At 44.3% G+C, this 22,117-nt stretch overlaps 1 protein-coding gene across 1 annotated transcript in view; it reads right to left on the bottom strand.

The window, feature by feature from the left end:
- Nucleotides 1–22,117, bottom strand: part of Hydin (HYDIN axonemal central pair apparatus protein) — a 294,282-nt gene that overhangs the window by 143,924 nt on the left and 128,241 nt on the right. Inside the window, exons 20-22 of the mRNA XM_075977335.1 lie at nt 20,856–20,999; nt 15,124–15,267; nt 4,187–4,500 (exon numbers count right to left, since the gene is read on the bottom strand). Coding sequence (XP_075833450.1) covers nt 4,187–4,500; nt 15,124–15,267; nt 20,856–20,999 — 602 coding nt within the window. The remainder of the gene's footprint in view (nt 1–4,186; nt 4,501–15,123; nt 15,268–20,855; nt 21,000–22,117) is intronic.

The following is a 22,117-nucleotide window of genomic DNA, read 5'->3' on the forward strand; positions in this document are numbered from 1 at the left end:
TAAATTAGTCTGACCAGAATGAATCTTCCCTAGGCATTCAGAGTCTGGAATGCCTGCAGCCATTTGGAGACTGGGAAACGCTTACCTTCGAATGCGGTCAACATATGATGGTGGCAAGGAGAGGGAAGGGCAGATAGGTCATCCGTGATGATGGTGTTACAGGAATCTGCCTTAAGCCAGGCTAGGACTAGACTGGTTCTGGCTCTGCCTTTTGAGTTCTGTCCAAGGTGTGGGTTTCTGTGATTTAAAAGTCCAGCTTACATCCATACCCAGTTCCTATGACTTGGAATCCCCCTCTGCTTCTGTTCTAGGACATGTGGACGTGACATCTCTGAACGTGTCACCGCAGTATGTCCTCCATGGTTTCCACACCTGCTTCCCCCTCTAACCTCAGGGAGGCTCATGTCTTGTCCATGTTCGTGTCCCTGGTGTAACAGCTGAGCTATCTATCAGCTCTGGCCAAATGACTCTTTGACCGCATGAACAAATGAATTTAAAGAGAGACTCACTATCAAGATAAAGGAAGATACTGCAGAGAGAAAGAAAAATGCTTTGATAGCTGTTTGAATCGATGAAAAATTCAATGTATCATAGTCAGCATTGGCCAAGTGCCTTTTTAAAATGTCATTATTTTAATTATGGAAAGAGCCTCTCAAAAAGGAAAAAATAAATAAAGCGTGCCCTTGCTCCCAGATGGAAGAAGCTCATTTAGCTGTGTTACATCAGAATACTTTCACAAAATCTGGTATTCAAAGTGTATTAGGTCAGGTTGGCTGATTTTTCCATAATTATTTTAAATGTTCATCTACAGAATTTTGTTCCAAGCCCAAACAGTCCATGGCATTTAATGAGCAGGCACCAAGGCTCAGGCCCAGGCCCAGGAATGGGCTGCCAGCTTCAATGAGACACTGGGTCATTGCTAGATGTCTACAGAAGGCATTCAGAGCGAGCCTTTGTTACCATGGTAACGAGCAGAGGCAAGAAAAGGGCCGTTGTCACATGTAAGACGCGGATTATGTACTGGAAGCACTGACAAGCCACTAAGGACATAATAAGAGGTCTCCTCAGTTAAAGAGGCTGCACACCGGACTGTCAAAACATGCAGGAAGGAAGTAGACATTACTCTGTCAGTCCCGGTCATGGACTAAGCAGAAAATGAGGTCCTCACTATCACCCATGATTTTCTAGCTCTGTTGTGTCTAGACATACAACACACATATATGGACCAGAACAGAAATCCGTCTAAATATTCAGAACAAGAAATATGAAGCTCAATGTGGGTGCACACTCAATGTATATAGGCCATACTTTGGGTTTGAAATGCTTTTGGGGAAACTCTGGAGGCCAGGGAGATGGTTCATCAGGCAAAGGCACCTGCTAACAAGCCTGATGACCTGAGTTTTATCCTGGGCCTCACACAGGAGAGCCTAAGTTCCTATAAGTGTACCCTGACCTCAACATGTATGCCATGGCATTCACCTCACCCTTAAAGTAAATAAAATGAAACCCAAAACGGTAGGGGCAGGGGAGCAAAGTTCAGTTAGTAAAGAGTTTGCCATACAAGCATGAAGACCGAGTTTGATCACCAGAACCCACAGAGAAAGTCTGGTATGGTAGCATGTGCTTGTTAGCCTAGCATATGGAAGGTTAAGAGGCTCATGGCCTGTCAGACGAGCTCCAGTATAGTGAGAGAATCTGCCACAAAAACCACAGATACCATCAGAAGGATGAAATTAGACCCATAGCTCTTACCCGGTACACAAATCATTCAAGCTGGATCACAGAGGTCAATTAGAAACTTGAAGCACTGGAACGGTAGAAGGAGAACACAGCAGGACACGTCTATAGGCAACACATTTCTGAATGGACACCGAACAGCACAGGAAACCACTCCAAGAATCGACAAAGGGACTGACTATGTGAAATAATAATAATAAAAAAAAACCCCTTCTGTATAACAACATCCCCTCCAATGCAACAACCAACCAAACCATTACAAACTAAGTAGACAGAATTGGAGACATTCTGTGGCAGCCATGTCTCAGACAAGGGTTAATATCTAGAATATAGGAAAAACTGAAAAAGATTAAACGCCAGAGAAACAAAGTTGCCAAGCAATAAATGGGACAATGATCTGAAGAGATAGTGTTCAAAAGAAGAAATGCCAATGGCAATAAGTATGTTAAATAGTGCTCCAAACTTTCATCTGTTAGGGAAATACAAATTCAAACTACTTTGATAGGGCAGGAGAGGTGGCTCCACAGTTCAGAGCCTAGAAAGGGAGGAATAAAATGGAATAATTAGAGGCTTTAGGGGTGGAGAACACAAACAGAGCAAAGCGAAGGTGGGGAGTCCAGTGGGAAAGGAAGGCAGAGAGATGGGGGGGTATCAGGAAGAAGAAGCAATCATAGCGAAGTATGTATCAAAATGCTATACTGAGACCTACTGGAAGCTAATTCTTTTGACTATAAAATGTCACGTAATCACATATTTTCCCATGGTTATTCATTGCCAATATTTTGTTGAGATTATAATATAATTAGTTCTCCCTTTCCTTATAAGCTAACTTTTAAAATTTCACATTAATTTAAAAAGCCATGGTGGCTGGTGCCTGAAGAACAACGCCCAGGCTGTCCTCTGCTTCCACATGCGTGTGCACACATGTGCACACATGCACATGCATACCTGTACACACATACGGAGCGGCAGACACATGGACATGTACACATGCACACAGAAAACTCTGTAGCTGATGAAACAAAGACAAAAGTAAGTGGGGGCATCAAACTCAAAAGGAAAAGACCAACAGAGTGAAAAGGCTGACCAACTACGGAGCTAGTGAGAGCGCATCAGCTGTACAACTGAGGAGGGGCTAATTTCCAAAACCAGTAAGCAATTCCTACAATCCAACAGCCAAACCAAATCCCCAAAGCCCCAAACTAATGGGCCCATTTAAAAATGGGTTAAAGATTTGAATAGACATCTCTCCAAAAATGTACACATTGTGAGCAGTGACATCAAAATCCTTCAGCATCACCAATCATCGCAGAAATGCAAATCACAGCCTGAGCGGGTGGTCCCCTCCCAGCTGTTGGAGAAGCCTTAGTTTGGTGAGGGAAGCCTGCCGTTGCCAGGATGCACAATGGGGCAGTTGCTATGGGACTGAGCACAGAGGCTTCTCAAATTAAAACAGACCTGGGGAAGTAGCTCTGTGTTTGTCTAGCACACACTGAACTCTGGGTTCTGTCCCCAGCAGTAAGTAAATAAAACCACCATCTGATCCGGCAACCTCACTCTTGGGTGTTTATCCAGCAGGACAAAAAGCAGGATCTGAAAGAGGTCTGTTCCTTGCAGCATTATCCCCCAAAGATAAGCCTTTCAAACAACCCAAACGCCAACACAAATGTGTAAACAGGATGGAGCATTTACATACAGCAGATCATTCAGCTTGTTATGGATGGAAATTCTGCCGTATGTGACAACATGTGTAAAACGTGAGGATGCAATGCTTATCACTCAGCCACATCCCCGAGCCAACTTTTAGCTGCCTTCAGGATCTCTATACTGTTTCCCACAGATGACATCATCTTCTCTTCCTGGTAACAGTGTCCAGCGTTCCACTTTACCCAGATCTTATTAACAGTATCATTGCTTCTTTTATAATAGCCGCCTATGATTTATCTAAAATAATCAGATTCATAAATCAAAGAGCGGAGGGGTGATCACCTAAGTTTGGGGAAGAGGAGAACGGTAACAACAGTTTCAGTTAGGTAGGAAATAGTGATGCTCTGGAAGCCTGTATAGAGCATCATGCCTGTTGACATTGTTTGAGACGATAGATCTCACGTGACGTGCTCTTACCACGTGAAGTGATCAGTTAAAAACTCTGCAACGACTTTATTTTTACTGACAGACTTTTAGAGTGCTAGCCACTAGATCCTGAGAGAAAACAAACTTATGAATATTCCTTCTTAACTTTGGTGGTGACAGGGTTTTCACAAATGTGTTCCCTGTTTTGAAGTTTGAGTTGAGCCACGACTTTAGACTCTGATTTCCATCAGCAATGATGCGTTAGTCTGAAGATGCTCATGAGAGGCCGGTATAAAGACTACAGTTAACCCAGAGGAAAGCTACAAAGAGACTGTGTGAGCAATGCAAGTCTGGGGGCTTTCTGGGGAGGCCGTACCTTATCTGATTTTCATCATCGTCCACAAGGAAGAACCAACGGAATTTCACAACCAAGGGGCTACAGTTGGTGATGGTGATGTAGCGAATGACCTCGGTATCATTCAGGATGCAGCCGAAGTCCACCTCCATCATCTCGAAGCTGAGGTTGGGGTAATGCACTTCTCCACGCAAGCTCAGGTTGTCCACCTGAGGGTGCTCCATATACTTAACTGATAGGACTTCCTCTGCCACCCAGTTGTTCAGGTCATTTCTGTAGGAGGGGTCAAACTTGACTAGCAGGTTTTTCTCTTCATTGACCTCCAGTTTTAGAGGCTACAAACAAGATAATATGAAGTCACCAACTCCTGTACTTTGAAAGTCCAGCATAATACATGACACAGGACAGTCAAATTTATGCACGTCCACAACTTTACATACACACATACATTCATACATATTTCTTTTAACACACATATATGCTATTGTTTGTGTTTAAAAAATTATTTTGTCTTTCAAACTCATGTTGAAATTGATTGTCACTAGGGATAGAGTCCAGGAGTGAGACCTGGTTAGTTGACACACTAGTGGGTCGTTACAAAGCAAGGCTGACCCTCTCATGTTGTCTTCCACACACACCCTCTTGTCTTTCCGCTTTCTGTCATCACCGGAAGAGTATGAGGCTCTCCCAGTGACATCATGCTTTTACTTGCAGAACTGTGAACCCAAATAAGCCTAATTTGCTTATTAAGTATTCAGCCTAGTATTGTTGGATCATCAGCACACAGACTAAGAGAGCTATGAGAGTGTGTGCACATGTGTGTATGTGTGATATTTGAAGGAAATGATTTGGCTAAGAACTTCAGGGTTATAAGAATTTAGGAATTGATGCCGGGTTGTGGTGATGCATGCCTTTACTCCCAACACTTGGGAAACAGAGACAGTCAGATCTCTGTGAGTTCAAGGCCAGACTGGTCTACAGAGCAAGTTCCAGGACAGGCTCCAAAGCTGCAGAGAAACCCTGTCTCAAACAAAACAAAACAAAAAAAGAATTTATGAATTGCGCAAAGCCAAATCTGATGTGAGTGCTCATTATTAAGTATTTTTAAAAATTAAACTTTTTTATTTATGTGTGCTTATTGCCTGCTTGTCTGTGTGCACAGCACATGTGTGCAGGTGCCCATAGAGGTCAGAGCGGGAGTGAGAACACTGGAAGTAGAGAGACATGTGGTTGTGAGCCACGTGGGTGCTGGGAACCAAACCCAGGCCCTAAAAGAATAGCAAGTGCTCCTAACCACTGAGCAACTTATTAAATCTTAGCCAAAAATACACTAAGTTGGAAAATATTCTTGCTGGACAAACTGCGAAGTTCTTTCCTTAAGATAAATTTAAAGACTTCTGAAGCATGGAGGAATAGACTTTGTACAAAGTAGCCCAGATAGGATCAGATTTAATTTTAACGTCTTTCGTTGCCTACAATTCTAAATATTAAGGATGGTATTTTCCATTTCCCAGTGTTTTCTGTTCAGTGTAAAGTGCAGCATTTCAAACCATATAAAAACATCACTAAGAAAGAGAATTACAACCAATCTCACTCATGAACATTGATGCAAAAATACTCAATAAAATACTGGCAAATGAAATCCAAGAATACATCAGAACCATCATCCACCATGAACAAGTCGGCTTCATCCCAGAAATGTAGGGATGGTTCAACATATGAAAATCTGTCAATGTAATCCACCATATAAACAAGCTGAAAAATAAAAACAACATGATCATCTCATTAGATGCCAAAAAAGCATTTGACAAAATACAACATCCCTTCATGATAAAGGTCTTGGAGAGAGCAGGGATACAAGGAACATACCTAAACAAAATAAAGGCAATATACAGCAAGCCAACAGCCAACATCAAACTAAATGGAGAGAAACTCCCAGCAATCTCACTGAAATCAGGAACAAGACAAGGTTGTCCACTCTCTCCATATCTATTCAATATAGTTCTTAAAGTCCTAGCTAGAGCAATAAGACAACAAAAGGAAATCAAGGGGATACAAATTAGAAGAGAAGTCAAACTCTCACTATTTGCTGATGATATGATAGTTTACATAAGTGATCCCAAAAATTCTACCAAGGAACTTCTACAACTCATAAACACGTTCAGTAGTGTAGCAGGATACAAGATTAAATAAAAAAAACCAGTAGCCCTCCTGTACACAGATGATAAATGGACTGAGAAAGAAATCAGAGAAACATCACCTTTCACAATAGCCACAAATAGTATAAAATATCTCAGAGTAACTCTGACCAAACAAGTGGAAGACTTGTATGATAAGAACTTTAAATCTTTGAAGAAAGAAATTGAAGAAGACACCAGAAGTGAAAAGATATCCCATGCTCTTGGGTAGGTAGAATTAACATAGTAAAAATGGCAATCTTACCAAAAGCAATCTACAGATTCAATGCAGTGCCCATTAAAATCCCAGAAAAATTCTTCACAGATCTTGAAAGAACAGTACTCAACTTCATATGGAAAAGCAAAAAATGAAGGATAGCCAAAACAATCCTGTACAATAAAAGAACTTCTGGAGACATCACAATACCCGACTCTAAACTCTACTAACAGAGCTACAGTACTGAAAACAGCCTGGTATTGGCATTAAAACAGACAGGAGGACCAATGGAACCAAATTGAAGACCTGGATATTAATCCAAACACCTTCAAACACCTGATTTTTGACAAAGAAGCAAAAAAAAATCAAATGGAAAAAAGAAAACATATTTAACAAATGGTGCTGGCATAACTGGATATCAACATGTAGAAGAATGAAAATAGATCCATATCTATTACCATGCACAAAACTCAAGTCCAAATGGATCAAAGACCTCAACATAAAGCCAGCCACACTGAAGAGAAAGTGGAAAGTACACTTGAACGCATTGGCACAGGAGAGCACTTCCTAATATAACCTCAGCAGCACAGACACAGAGAAACAATAAATGAGACATCCTGAAACTAAAAAGCTTCTGTAAAGCAAAGAACACGGTCAACAAGACAAAATGACACCCTACAGAATGGGAAAAGATCTTCACTAACCCCACATCAGACAGAGGTCTGATCTTCAAAATATACAAAGAACACAAGAAATTGATCATCAAAAGAACAAATAATCCAATAAAAAATGGAGCATAGACCTAAACAGAGAACTCTCAACAGAGGAATCTAAAATGACTGAAAGACACTTAAGGAAATGTTCAACAACCTTAGTCATCAGAGAAATACAAACCAAAACAACGCTGAGATTCCATTTTACACCTGTAAGAATGGCCACGATCAAAAACACTGATGACAACTTATGCTGGAGAAAATATGGGGTAAAGGGAAAACTCCTGCATTGCTGGTGGGAGTGCAAGCTGGTACAGCCCCTTTGGATGTCAGTGTGGCAATTTCTCAGAAAATTAGGAAACAACTTTCCTCAAGATCCAGTAATACCACTTTTGGGTATATATCCAAAGGATGCTCAATTGTGCCATAAGGACATGTGCTCAACTATGTTCATAGCAGCTTTGTTTGTCATAGCCAGAACCTGGAAACAACCTAAATGCCACTCCACCAAAGAATGGATAAGGAAAATATGGTACATTTACACAATGAAGTACTACAAAGCAGAAAAAAAATGACATCTTGAATTTTGCAGACAAATGGATGGAGCTAGAAAACATCATTTTGAGTGAGGTAACCAGACCCAGAAAGACAATTATCACTCATAGGTGGTTTTTAAACATAAAGGAAAGAAAACCAGCCTATAAATCACAATCCCAGAGAATCTAGACAACAATGAGGATCCATATATATATACACACATATATATACACACACATGGGTAGTAGAAAAAGATAAGATCTCCTGAGTAAATTGGGAGCATGGGGACCTTGGGGAGAGGGTTGAAGGGGGAGGAGAGAGGCAGGGAGGGGAGCAGAGAAAAATGTAGAGCTCAATAAAAAATCAATAAAAAGTTCAGGGTTTTCTTGGTACATTTTGTTCATTCTTTTCTGGTTTCCAATCTCTGTCATTCCCTTACTCTGCTGTAGAAAAGCCATCTCACAGTTAGCAATGCCAGGAGCCTGAGTCAGGGATAAGAATCATTCAGGGCTCCAATGTGGGTCTCTGTCTCTGTCTCCTTTCATCACCTGATGAAAAATCTCAAGGTCCAAATCAGGAGCAGAAGGAGAGAGAGCACGAGCAACGAACTCAGGACCGCCAGGGGTGCACCCACACACTGAGACAATGGGGATGTTCTATAGGGAATTAACCAAGGCTAGCTGGCCTGGGTCTGAAAAAGCCTGGGATAAAACTGGACTCGCTGAACATAGCAGACAATGAGGACTACCGAGAACTCAAGAACAACGGCAATGGGTTTTTGATCCTACTGCACGTACTGGCTTTGTGGGAGCCTAGGCAGTTTGGATGCTCACCTTACTAGACCTGGATGGAGGTGGGTGGTCCTTGGACTTCCCACAGGGCAGGGAACCCTGATTGCTCTTTGGGCTGACGAGGGAGGGGGACTTGATTGGGAGAGGGGGAGGGAAATGGGAGGCAGTGGCGGGGAAGAGACAGAAATCTTTAATAAATAAATAAATTTAAAAAAAAGCCAAAAAAAAAAAAAAAAGAAAAGAAAAAGAATCTTTCAGGGCTTCACAGGCTTCTGTGGTCCATTTACCTAGCTAGGGCCTATTTAACTATGTATTTCAGTTACATGACGGCATAGTTTCAGTTGATAGAGCCAGTCAGCTGGTGTGTGTGTGTGTGTGTGTGTGTGTGTAAGAGAGACGGAGGGGGGTGGGAGGAAGAAGGTGATGGGGAGGGAGAGGGCAAGCACAAGCACCTCCACCTGTCTAAGCCCATCTCACAGGCCTACTGGACACCAGCTCTTCCATCTTGCCTCTGGCACACATGCACCCTGGTACAATTTAGACGGAGACATCTCCATGCATCTCTGCAGATTGGCTTAATTTTCTATTTTGTTTTCCGAGACAGAGTTTCTCTGTGTAACAGCCCTGGCTGTGCTGGAACTCTATTTGTTGACCAGATTTTATGTCTCTGGAATGTCTACAAAGATAGACAAGATGTCTGGAAAGCTGGTTACCTCGTGTGAGGGAATCTGGGGTAAAAGTATGAAGATGAGTGGAAGGCCAAGCTGATTTTTATTGATCTATCTATTATAAGTGAAATCATTTTGAAAGTTCTTTTAGAATAAGGTTCCTACTTGTCCTGAGACAAAATGGTATAGGTTATTTAACAATGAGACATATCTTAGTGAAGTCACAAGACTCTTTGATAGCCCAGGAACTATAACATCTATGCAGAAAAGAAGAGAGCTATTAAAAGGTTTTTTTAAATACTGACCTCAAACTTTTCCACAATAACTTATTATGCCAAGGAAATACTAGAGTTTTAATAGAAATTGTGTTGCAAGGGTTTTAGAGCCAGTCATGATATCCTTCGAGAAAAGGGGTAAAAGAAAGATACTCTCAGGACACAAGAAATAATTAACCATTCACACCCCCTTGTTTAAAAGAACTGACAGTGGACAAGATTCATCCAAAAAAAATCAAACAAAGCACTTCGGAACCAAAAACCACTGCACACTGCCCAACACCACAGGAGAGTGAGTCCACACACCCTGCCTAAGGCAAGTGCTAGCCACCTTTTGCTCTTCGCCAATCTGACAGGTTTATTGCATGGTGCTATACACCTATTTGCTCCACTATGAGCAAAGCAGAACCTGTTTTCTTGTGTTTGAGAGTCTTGTGTTTGTTTCTTTCTGTGAACTCAACTCTCTTCTTCTGACTTTCTACTGGGATGCAGTTTTTTTTCTTGTTGATTCATTCTATTTTTAATAAATCTGATCTTTTTATTAAGGCTATATGAATAAGTAATATGAAAACTGAAAAAGTACTACTAGAAATAGGAGCTCTTGATCCACCCTCTGTTTCTACCACTAATAAGCCATCATTTAAAAAAATCTTTAAAAAATATTTATTCATTTATTTGTGTTCATCTGCTGAGTTTTTGAGTACCACACAGGTGTAGAAATCCATGAAGGCCAGAAGATGGTATCAGGTCCCCTGGAACTGGAGTTACAGTGGTTGTGAGACACCATGTTGGTACTGGGAACTGGACATAGGGTCTTCTGCAAGAGTAGTCAGTGATCTTAACCATGGGACCATCTCTCCAGCCCTCCATTTCTTAATTCTTGTCATGGAGTTGGTCCACAGTACAGTTTACTTGGGCCAAGAAGGGATGAGTAGGCAATGGTCATAACTGGTAGCAGAATGAGGAAAAGGACGAGGGGCTCACTCTGGGACAACAGCACTGAGACCACCCAAAGCGTGAGACTTTCCCCAAATATTTTGACCCATACTTCCTGAGAAGAGTACTGTTTTTGTTTTGTCCATATTTTCTTGGTGGAGTCTGGTGCATATATCACCCTCCCCATCTTCAGCACTCACCTCATATGTCCTGTCTCTCATCTCCAAGACACTCTAAAGCCCACTGTGTATAGCAGCTTCATTTTTTACATCTCCATGGCAACATTTTCTGAGATGCAGATTTAATAGCATTTCCTCCTCCAAACCACTTCATCATTCTGTCCATCTAAGTTAGCTGAAACTCTCATCCTTTAGTTACATTAATCTTATCTCCTACCCACTCTTTCATTGCTATGGGCTCTTCATTTGTGGGGGCCAGGAAGGGAATCTCTGCTTTTATTCCATTACAACCATAAGAACAACAGTGGAGCAAGACTTCTGATTAAGACTGGTACTTATGTCTGAATCTTCACATCCTCCCATACATTTGTTCTTCTGTGCTCTGTTGATGGGGAAAGCCTTGTTAACCAACAATCTTTAAGAGGTGGAACCTAGTTTAGGCGTGGCATTCTGGGACAGGGAGATAAAAACCTGTGCACCACTGAGGTGTGCTTTCTGTGTAGCTTACCCTGCGGTTGAGCAGAGCTTGGATCTTCTGTTCCTGTGGTGTGAGTTTTCCCCTTATAATAAATAAAATATATTTGTTTATCTTTAAGTTAGCCTGGTTATTTCCATATCTAAGATAACATCAACAGGTGGTGCCCAACATGGGGCCAGGAGAAGAAAAACTATGGATACCATCAAAATTAATAAAGTTTCACTTTGAAAAGTAGAAACCTCTTGAAAAAGAGAAATGACAGTTCATCTACAATGATGAGAACCATACAGGTGGTAAGGAAAGTATATAGGGTTGGGGCAGTATCCTGCTCTTATCTCTACAGGAAAACACACATCTTCAAAAAATTCAAGAGACCCTGGATGTTTGAATGCTGACAGAAGGAAAAATAACTATCCAATAAGGATAATTGAGAAAAGGGAATATGATTTATGAGGTCAGGTAATGGATACACTTACATTTAAACATGTATATATATATATATATTTCAGCTGGTTTTAGAGTTGGACAATGGCTGGCTCTGTACTTCTCTAAATCCAAGCTTGTTGTTAAAAGGAACATTAAGAGTTTCTGTCTCATATTGGGAGCTATCTGGTATGGGACAGAAGGAAGACTTTAGGGAAAAAATTACTTTTTTCACATCTATTTTGTCTATATCGTATTCTTTATTGAATGTATGTCTCTATGAATAATGTTTAAGTTTTTCACAATGAACAATAGATTTTCCTACAGATACTTTTCCTCCAGTAATATTTGAAGTTTCCAGGAAGAAGACAGGGCCCCACAGCAACAACTCCACCTGGTTGTGATGCTGATAGCGCTACTATAAGACTGTTTTTTTGGGGGGGGGTACCAGCTACGGAAATAGTAGAACATAATAATAGAACATCTCATGATGTTCTGACCAGAACTCAAAATAAGAACTTTGAAAAATACCTATTAACTGCTCAGAAATCATTTGCAACTATACTAGACAGTAATCTTGAAACTTAGCCATCATTTTACATTTGCAGGATCTCATAAAGAGAACATTGCTCCCATGACAGTGTGAAGAAATTCTAGAGGATGATGCCCCCTCTCCCAAAAAGTTTGTACTCAAGGCTGGGAACACCGTTTAGGGGTTGTTGATTGTTACTTATATCAGGTAGAGGGTTGAGATGGAAACTATGTTTATTTTAAAAAGGATAATAATAGTGGGTAATAGAGTGAATTATTTGTGAGCTATTATTTATGGATAATTTACATTGGTATAGTTTTTGTATATTGATAGAAATTCACCTATGCAAGGTTATTCTGTCAGATTGTATACATGCATGTTTCTACCTCTGTTTAGGACATTTTGTATGTTGATACAACCTTTAGGATATAGTTTCATATTGTACTATATGAACCTCTGGAACCTCTGAACAAGATACTTATACATTGTTTACATTTTGAGATCTTTGTCCTCATTTGCTGCACATTTGTTTACAGATTATTTAATATTCTGACATGAAGTCTTAGTCTTTAAGTTATACAGGTATTAAATATTAGGTCAATAGTTGTTCATGTTTGTTATACATACAGTCAGATTAATTAGGTTCTCTAGATACATGGAAATTGTATTCTGTCTAGATAGGTAATCTTCAACCATTTCAAGGATCTGTAGAGCATTTAAATATCTTAGGGTTCTGTTGACATGAGACACAATTGCTCCTGACAGCACCAATCTATTCCCAAGAGAATGTTGAGCACTAAAGACAGTCCACTTGGAGGGTTTTTTTTTTTGGTACAATTGGCCTTTGGGCAAGAAACTGCCCATGCCTCAACCACTGACAAAGTACTTGGTATCCAGAAATGGATATGCAGGACACAAGGAAAAAGACTGTCAAATCTTGCCAAGACAGGGAAAGATGGTTCTGAAAAATATCCTGCCTCTGAAAATGGTCTGTCAGTTATGCTTTAGCCAAAGTTGGTTGCTTCAATGTTGCAAATGATACTTTGGGTGATTGCTCAGGTAGCTAATTGTCTCCAACATATATTGCTTGCTTTGGAAGCTGATGTGGGAGTGTCATATATCAATCTGTTGATTTCATTGTTTAAGTAATAAACTGCTTGGCCCTCATAGGTTAAAACATAGGTGGGAGGAGTAAACAGAACAGAATGCTGGTAGGAAGAGGAAGTGAGCTCAGACTTGACCGCTCTCCTCTCGGGAGCAGACACCTCAGAAGAGACACCATGCCCCGCTCCCAGGCAGACACACGTGATGAAGCTCCCACCCAAGATGGTCGTAGGCTAGAATCTTCCAGGTAAGACCAGTGCACACAGATTATTAGAGATGGGTTGATTGGGATATCAGAATTAGCCAGTAAGGGCTAGAGCTAAAGGGCCAAACAGTGTTTAAATGAATACAGTTTGTGTGTTGTTATTTCGGGGCATAAGCTAGTCAGGCAGCCAGGGTGCTGGGGACACAGCCCCGCCGCTCCAATTACTACAGGAAGCTGCTTGATTGCACTTTCTGCCTGCTCAGGTAATATTACTTCCCTCTCAGGCCTTCAATGGGGTTGAAGATTAGATAATAGCTACATTCCTCTTATGGTTTAGCCAAGCTTATTTCCGATACAAGATTTAGACTCTTTGGAATAGAATTTTTATTAAAACATTTGTCATGTGCTCCTTGCTTAATATTGCTCATGTTGTTTGTAATCTTATACTTGATATCTGCTCCTATTGTATATAGTTTGTATTGGATTTGGATGGCTCTTGTTTAGACAAAAGGGGAGAGATGATGGGGAAACCAATAACCTTTAAGAGGTGGAACCTAGTTTAGGCATGGCTTTCTGGGACTGGGCGATAAAAACCTGTGCACCACCCAGGTGCACTGTCTGTGTAGCTTTCTCCCACAGTCGAACAGAGCCAGGATCTTCCGTTTCTGTGGCGTGAGTTTTTCCTTATAATAAATAAAATATATTTGTTTATCTTTAAGCTAGCCTGGCTATTCCCATATCTAGATAATGTCAACACCTGCCATCTCTTTGAGGACTCATGTCTCATCCTTGTGGTTCAGAGCCTGGGTATATCAGCTGTACTGTCTCTGAGGCCATAGGCACGTTCTCTGGCTAAGTCCCATCAGTTTATTTGCTTCTGTGTCTTACTTGGGGCTTGTCTTTGCTTTAGTTTTCTATGCTGAGAAATCTTAGTTGGTCTTCCCTCTCTTGTGATCGAAGGAGGTCAGATGGGCACTGTCTGGTACACCCTCTCTCCAAGCACTCTGTCCCCGCCCATTTCAAAGGTCCATCTTGCTGAGTGTGGCTCACAGAACAGTCTCCTTAAGTCAAGGCTCTCTCCTCTGAGATCTGGCAATTATTCTCTGCCCTCATTTCCACCTCTCCATTGGCGATCTCTCTAGAAGGAAAGGCTGAGCTTTCCAGACGGAGTATGAGCTGGATTTCCCCTTCACCCCTCCTCTTCCACAACCTTGCGGTGACACCTGTCCATGGCAATTCTACTGTGACCCCATGCCCAGCAGAGAATCTCATGGACACCTCATGGGGCTATTTAGAGAGTGCTGCTTCGGGCCTCAGACTGGCAGCTGGGGTGGGCTCACAGCCTTCTCTCTTGGCTTGGATCAGGTTTCTCAGTACTTGCAGATGGGCTTATTCACTGGGAGACTGGACTCATCAGTTCCTTGAGACAGGGTCTTTGGTTAGATTTCCCTAGTAGGAAGTGTTTGCCCTGTAGAGATTAACTTCATTACAATGGGCAGGAGCGAGTGGGTCACCCTGCTGGGTTGGTAGGTCTTATACTCTGCATGCATCTTCCCACTGACTGAAGTTGAAATAAGTTATTGCTTACTTGCAATTACCTATAGTTTTTTCTATTGGTTTCCTGGGTCATTTTGTATTTTTTTCTGGACTGAAATTAGGCAGTATATTTTTACTTCTTTCTTTTACACACACACACACACACACATGATCCCTGCCAAGTTACCTTAGGAGTTGCGGGCAGCAGGGACTTATCAGTCTCACATATGAAGAAGGGTCCGGTTGTTGAGAGCAGCATGTTCACAGGCAGGGTGGTGACGTTCTTTATAGTCAAGGGCTGGTAATCAGGTTCCAGGATGGTATTAGGCTTCTGCACAGAAGGAAAGGGAAACAGAAGAAACAAAGGCAAGTCACAGTAAGTGCAGGGAGCCCGAGTAACAAGTCTCATTAGTTCTGAACAGGAACCTGGTCACCCCTCCCTTCACGGGGACATTTATTTCCCCTGGTAGAGGTTTACGGAAATAAAGTGGAATGAGGTGTTAGGATTCTGAAACATGAACTTATATAACCCAGAAAACAGAGGGTAGACTTCTGAGAGGCCCTGAGTGCTTAGTTTAAAACATAACAAAACACCCCCCCAAAACCCTATAGAAGCCTGGCTGCTAAAGCAAATTGTCACTGCCACCCTGCACACCCTGCACACACTGCACACAATGCCACCTGCGCACACTGCACACACTGCACACACTGCACACACTGCCACCCTGCACACACTTCCACCCTGCACACCCTGCACACACTGCCACCCTGCACACCCTGCACACACTTCCACCCTGCACACCCTGCACACACTTCCACCCTGCACACCCTGCACACCCTGCACACCCTGCACACACTTCCACCCTGCACACACTTCCACCCTGCACACCCTGCACACACTTCCACCCTGCACACCCTGCACACCCTGCACACCCTGCACACACTTCCACCCTGCACACACTTCCACCCTGCACACCCTGCACACACTTCCACCCTGCACACCCTGCACACACTGCACACACTTCCACCCTGCACACCCTGCACACACTGCCACCCTGCACACCCTGCACACACTGCACACACTGCCACCCTGCACACCCTGCACACACTGCCACCCTGCACACCCTGCACACACTTCCACCCTGCACACCCTGCACACACTGCCACCCTGCACACCCTGCACACACTTCCACCCTGCACACCCTGCACACACTTCCACCCTGCACACCCTGCACACACTTCCACCCTGCACACACTTCCACCTTGCACACCCTGCACACACTTCCACCTTGCACACCCTGCACACACTTCCACCCTGCACACACTGCACACACTGCACACCCTGCACACCCTGCACACACTGCCACCCTGCACACCCTGCACACACTTCCACCCTGCACACCCTGCACACCCTGCACACACTTCCACCCTGCACACCCTGCACACACTTCCACCCTGCACACACTTCCACCCTGCACACCCTGCACACACTTCCACCCTGCACACCCTGCACACACTTCCACCCTGCACACCCTGCACACACTTCCACCCTGCACACACTGCACACACTGCACACCCTGCACACCCTGCACACCCTGCACACACTGCCACCCTGCACACCCTGCACACACTTCCACCCTGCACACCCTGCACACACTTCCACCCTGCACACCCTGCACACCCTGCACACCCTGCACACACTTCCACCCTGCACACATTGCACACACTGCCACCCTGCACACCCTGCACACCCTGCACACACTTCCACCTTGCACACCCTGCACACACTTCCACCCTGCACACCCTGCACACACTGCCACCCTGCACACCCTGCACACCCTGCACACACTTCCACCTTGCACACCCTGCACACACTTCCACCCTGCACACCCTGCACACACTGCACACCCTGCACACCCTGCACACCCTGCACACACTTCCACCTTGCACACCCTGCACACACTTCCACCTTGCACACCCTGCACACCCTGCACACCCTGCACACCCTGCACACACTTCCACCTTGCACACCCTGCACACACTTCCACCTTGCACACCCTGCACACACTTCCACCCTGCACACCCTGCACACACTTCCACCCTGCACACACTTCCACCCTGCACACCCTGCACACACTTCCACCCTGCACACCCTGCACACCCTGCACACCCTGCACACACTGCACACCCTGCACACCCACACACTGCACACACTGCATACCCACACACTGCACACACTGCCACCTTGCGCGCACTGCACACACTGCCGCACTGCACACACTGCACACACTGCCACCCTGCACACCCTGCACACACTTCCACCCTGCACACCCTGCACACACTTCCACCCTGCACACCCTGCACACACTTCCACCCTGCACACCCTGCACACACTGCACACACTGCACACCCACACACTGCACACCCACACACTGCACACACTGCACACACTGCCACCTTGCGCACACTGCACACACTGCACACACTGCACACCCACACACTGCACCCACTGCACACACTGCCACCTTGCGCACACTGCACACACTTCCACCTTGCGCACACTGCACACACTGCCACCTTGCGCACACTGCACACACTTCCACCTTGCGCACACTGCACACACTTCCACCTTGCGCACACTGCACACACTTCCACCTTGCGCACACTGCACACACTGCCACCTTGCGCACACTGCACACACTGCCACCTTGCGCACACTGCACACACTGCACACACTGCCACCTTGCGCACACTGCACACACTGCACACCCACACACTGCACACACTGCCGCACTGCACACACTGCACACACTGCACACCCACACACTGCACACACTGCCGCACTGCACACACTGCACACACTGCACACCCACACACTGCACACACTGCCACCTTGCACGCACTGCACACACTGCCGCACTGCACACACTGCACACACTGCACACCCACACACTGCACACACTGCCACCTTGCACGCACTGCACACACTGCCGCACTGCACACACTGCACACACTGCACACCCACACACTGCACACACTGCCACCTTGCACGCACTGCACACACTGCCGCACTGCACACACTGCACACCCACACACTGCACACACTGCCGCACTGCACACACTGCACACACTGCACACCCACACACTGCACACACTGCACACACTGCACACACTGCACACACTGCACACACTGCACACACTTCCACCCTGCACACACTGCACACACTGGCGCACTGCCGCGGAACAAAATCTAATAAATCTGTGACAGCTTGTGAAAGACTTGAGGAATTGTTACAACAGATAAAACATTTGGATCATGTGAATCTCCCCCCTCTGTTTAAAATATCCACTTTACAGACATGTTCATCTTGTTACATTGGCAAATACTCATGCATCTTCCTTGTAGATCTCCCCTATAGCAGAAGAGGCAGTGTTGATGCTGTCTCTGTGAGAACTGCTGGACTGCAGTTTTCAACCAGAGAGAGGGCTAGAATGGCTCTTGAGTGAGAGGGTTTTGCTCACTCTAACATTGGGGCTTACATTAATCTTTGTGTGATCTGTAAAGGGGCATTTTAGCATCAGTAGGAGGTGACCAGGAGTCTCAACCTGTGGCATCTAAGGTAAGAACTCTGATCATTTGGGGGTTCTTCTGATATAAAGCATAGCCCTTAAAAAAGTTTCCACATTTTGGCTTGCTTTCTCTCCCTGTTCTAATTTCATCACCCAACCCCAACTTTCATATTTCAACTTGGCCGAGTCTTCAACTGTTTTCAGCATCATCGTCCCCCGCACTGTGGCTCTTGGGTCCCCAGGCCCTGGATGAGCTTGGATGCTGCAGCATCCTTGGGCTCAAGCCTCCACTCCACCAGCTCTTGTGCATTGCCACGGTGTATGTCAGATGTCTGCTCTGGGATTTGTCACATGACACCAGCCTTTGGTTCTCTCCCTCTAAGAAGGGAACACAGACACTGACTCCCTTTGTATTATCAGTTCATGGAGAGGGAAGCAACATATTTGGGCCCACTAAATAGGAGGCTGAACGGAGAACTGTCCACACAGTGACCTTCCCTGAAGGCTGCTGTGTCACTGCAGATGGCTCTGAAGTGAAGAAGCCACACTTGGCTGGTTTTGGCAAGAGGCCATCTGGAGGTTAGCGATGAGAAGGAACTGAAGTCTGGAGAAGTCAATCTATTTTAAAATGACCCCTTCTTTTGGGGCTGTTTGTCTTCCAAATATCAGTAGACGGAATCTGCTTCTGGGACTTCATGAAGCGAGCAGGCTGAAAGTTTCAGCTGACCTTTTCAATCCCACAGAGATGCTGTTCCATCTCCATCGTGGATGAACAACGCAAAGAGCCTAGTGTTGATGGAGTGGGAAGCACGAGAGAAAGCCCCTCCTCTGGCAGGGTTTATATCTTTACATTCTAATGCACCATATCAGATGCACTGCCCTAGGCCAGCAGCCGGAGGCGCAACAGCTGTAAGCTGGACAATTCAGCCCGAAAGCCAAGCCCCCACAGGGCTCTTGTGCAAACCAGGTAATGCAGATGTGCTCATCATCGTCCCTGATAAATTCTAACAGTCGGCAGGAAGTGAGCAATGAGAAACAGGTTGGGGAGAATCCAAGCTTCTGAGTTTGAGGAGAAAGAATGACAGAAACAAAGAGCAGGAAGCTCAGAGGACACCTTGCAGGAGTTGGTTATGTCCTTCTACCACGTGGGTCCTGGGGGGAGCTGAACTCAGGTTATCAGGCTTGGTGGCAAACACTTTCACCTGGCAGACCATTTCAATGACTCTTCAATCCACTTTTTAATCCAATCATAAATTATAAACACCAACAACAGACATTGAAGCAAGAATATGCTACCCTGCTTCTGTCAAAAGGCAGGAGGATATGAAGACAAAAAGGCACACTGCGTGTGCTACTAGTGTTTACAGGCTCAGAAAAATTGAATAAGAAACTATGCTGTATATTTAGCATATAATGTCTTGTGCAGAACTGCTTTCAATTAATCCTCGCTAAATTCCCTTGAATAGCTGCTTTCAGGGAAAATATGAAGCCACCAAATTCAGTGCAGCTATTTGCCGATAACTACCTTTTCTGACTGCTTACGGTGAAAGGGTTGAAACTTCCCAGGAGCTCTCAAAGCAAGACCGTGCTCAGTGTGTCGTGGAGTTTGTCAGCTTCACGGCCAGCTCTGCTGCCACTCAAACCCTTACTCAACTTCCTCAATACTCACAAGGCCCGCAAGCTGGCAAAGCCAAACTCTTTTCTCCTCTGTATCCACTGTAGGTGCCCAGTACACGGCAGGCATTCAGAAACTTTACTTGATTTGAACTTGTATGTTTCCCTGACCCCTGGACTTCGTTAGCTCCCTTATTCATATCCTACCATAGCATCTTGTCCATGGGGTTCTCAACAGATGTCCTGAATCAAGTATGACGGAATCTACTCCCACAATAAACGGCTTTGAGTGCTCTCCTCAAAGAGGTGATGGCCGTGTAGGTAATTGAGTATGGGATGCCTAGCAATAGCAATCAGTAGGTAGTAGTCATTCTTACCAATTATTGTAATTGTTGCTGATTCTATTCCAACCTTCTCTGCAGTGATATTTACTCTACCTAAAGCAAAACGATGGAATATTCACACACTTTCATGCATACGCTGCACTGATAGACCCCTTCCCTTTGGTCTGACATACCAGGAATGATGCAAACAGGATTTCCATTTTATAGAATTATAGGTTTACATTCAGAATGTAGCTAAACGTGTACTGGCCTCTGAAGCTTGAACAGAGAAGCAATAGCGTCCTGGGGACGGGTATTAACAGGATTCCAGTTAGGCTAGCCTCTAACATGCAAGCATGAACGCGCTGGCTCTGGCTAGAACGTCCAGCCTCCCTAGCCCAGCCCCACTGACCTTTTCCAGTCGATATATGAGCTGCCTGGTGGAGAGCTGGATGAGAGGTGCTATGAATTCACAGATGATGTTCACAGACATCAACAAGCTTTTTCCCTTCTGGGCTCCAACAATGGCGTGGCATACCAGCTTTTCTTTGACTTTCTGTACACAACACACATTAGCAGTTTTGAATAACTATACCTCAGAGAACTTAGTGACCTAACAGTAGAAAATGTCTTCGAACCCAAGAAGGCCAGAGCTTTGTACGTGAGAAAGGACCCAGGAGTAAATCTATGCCATAAATAGATTGGATTAATGAACATACAGGTTTGGGCTGTTAACTAACCCAACATTCTCATGGTTTGCAAGCCCACCTTGGGAAGCTTCCACTGAAGCTCCAGGTGTATTTAGCTCCCTTGCAGGCCAGATTTACAGCCTCTTAAAAACATGCTCAACTCTTGGTAACCACATTAGAACATGTCCCTAGACTGGGTCTTAAGATTAGGGCATGTGTTATATTCATCCCTGCATCCTTAGTGTCTAGAAGTGTTTATCTCATGGTACATACACAATTAAAGTTGGCTGATGCCCCAAATAACAAGAAAAGGGATACATTATATAAGACTCCCCAATGAGAGGTACCCTTTATGCAGGGAGGATGTATTCTATCTGAAAACGCTTTGTGAAGAAATAATGGAAAGAGATAAGGTGGAATCTGTGAAAATCATTTGCCAAAGAAGCTGGCAAATGGACCAGATTTCCCAACCTATCTCTGGGAGACAATTTCTTACTGCTTCTGATTTTATGAAGAGAAAATTCAGTGTCTAAAATTAAGCTCTCTAAGCAGCAGCTCAAGCAAACAACCTTATCTCATTCAGAAAGTTTGTGTTTTGGGGGTAGGAAAGACTCCTGGATGACTTGGTGATTTCCAAACTCCATAAGGGACTTTAATGAATAGATACATAGTGCCAGTATGCTTAAGTGTTTGAAGCTGAGTGACTGGCACTGATGTAAACAAAACTAGAAAGTCCATTGTTAGAGATTAACATGGCTATTTCAGCTACATAAAATTGCATATGTATGAATGTTTTGCCTGCATGTACATATGCATACCACACATGTGCCGGGTGACTGAAGGGGCCAGAAGAGAGCGTGGGATTTCCTGGAACTGGAATTATATAGCTGGCTGTGAGTTGCCATATGAATACTGGGAACCGAACATGGATCCTCTGCAAGAGCAGCCAGTGCTTTTAACTGCTGAGCTATCTTTTCAGCCACCC

The sequence above is a fragment of the Microtus pennsylvanicus genome, chromosome 6 (genome assembly GCF_037038515.1).
Source record: "Microtus pennsylvanicus isolate mMicPen1 chromosome 6, mMicPen1.hap1, whole genome shotgun sequence".
Lineage (NCBI taxonomy): Eukaryota > Metazoa > Chordata > Mammalia > Rodentia > Cricetidae > Microtus > Microtus pennsylvanicus.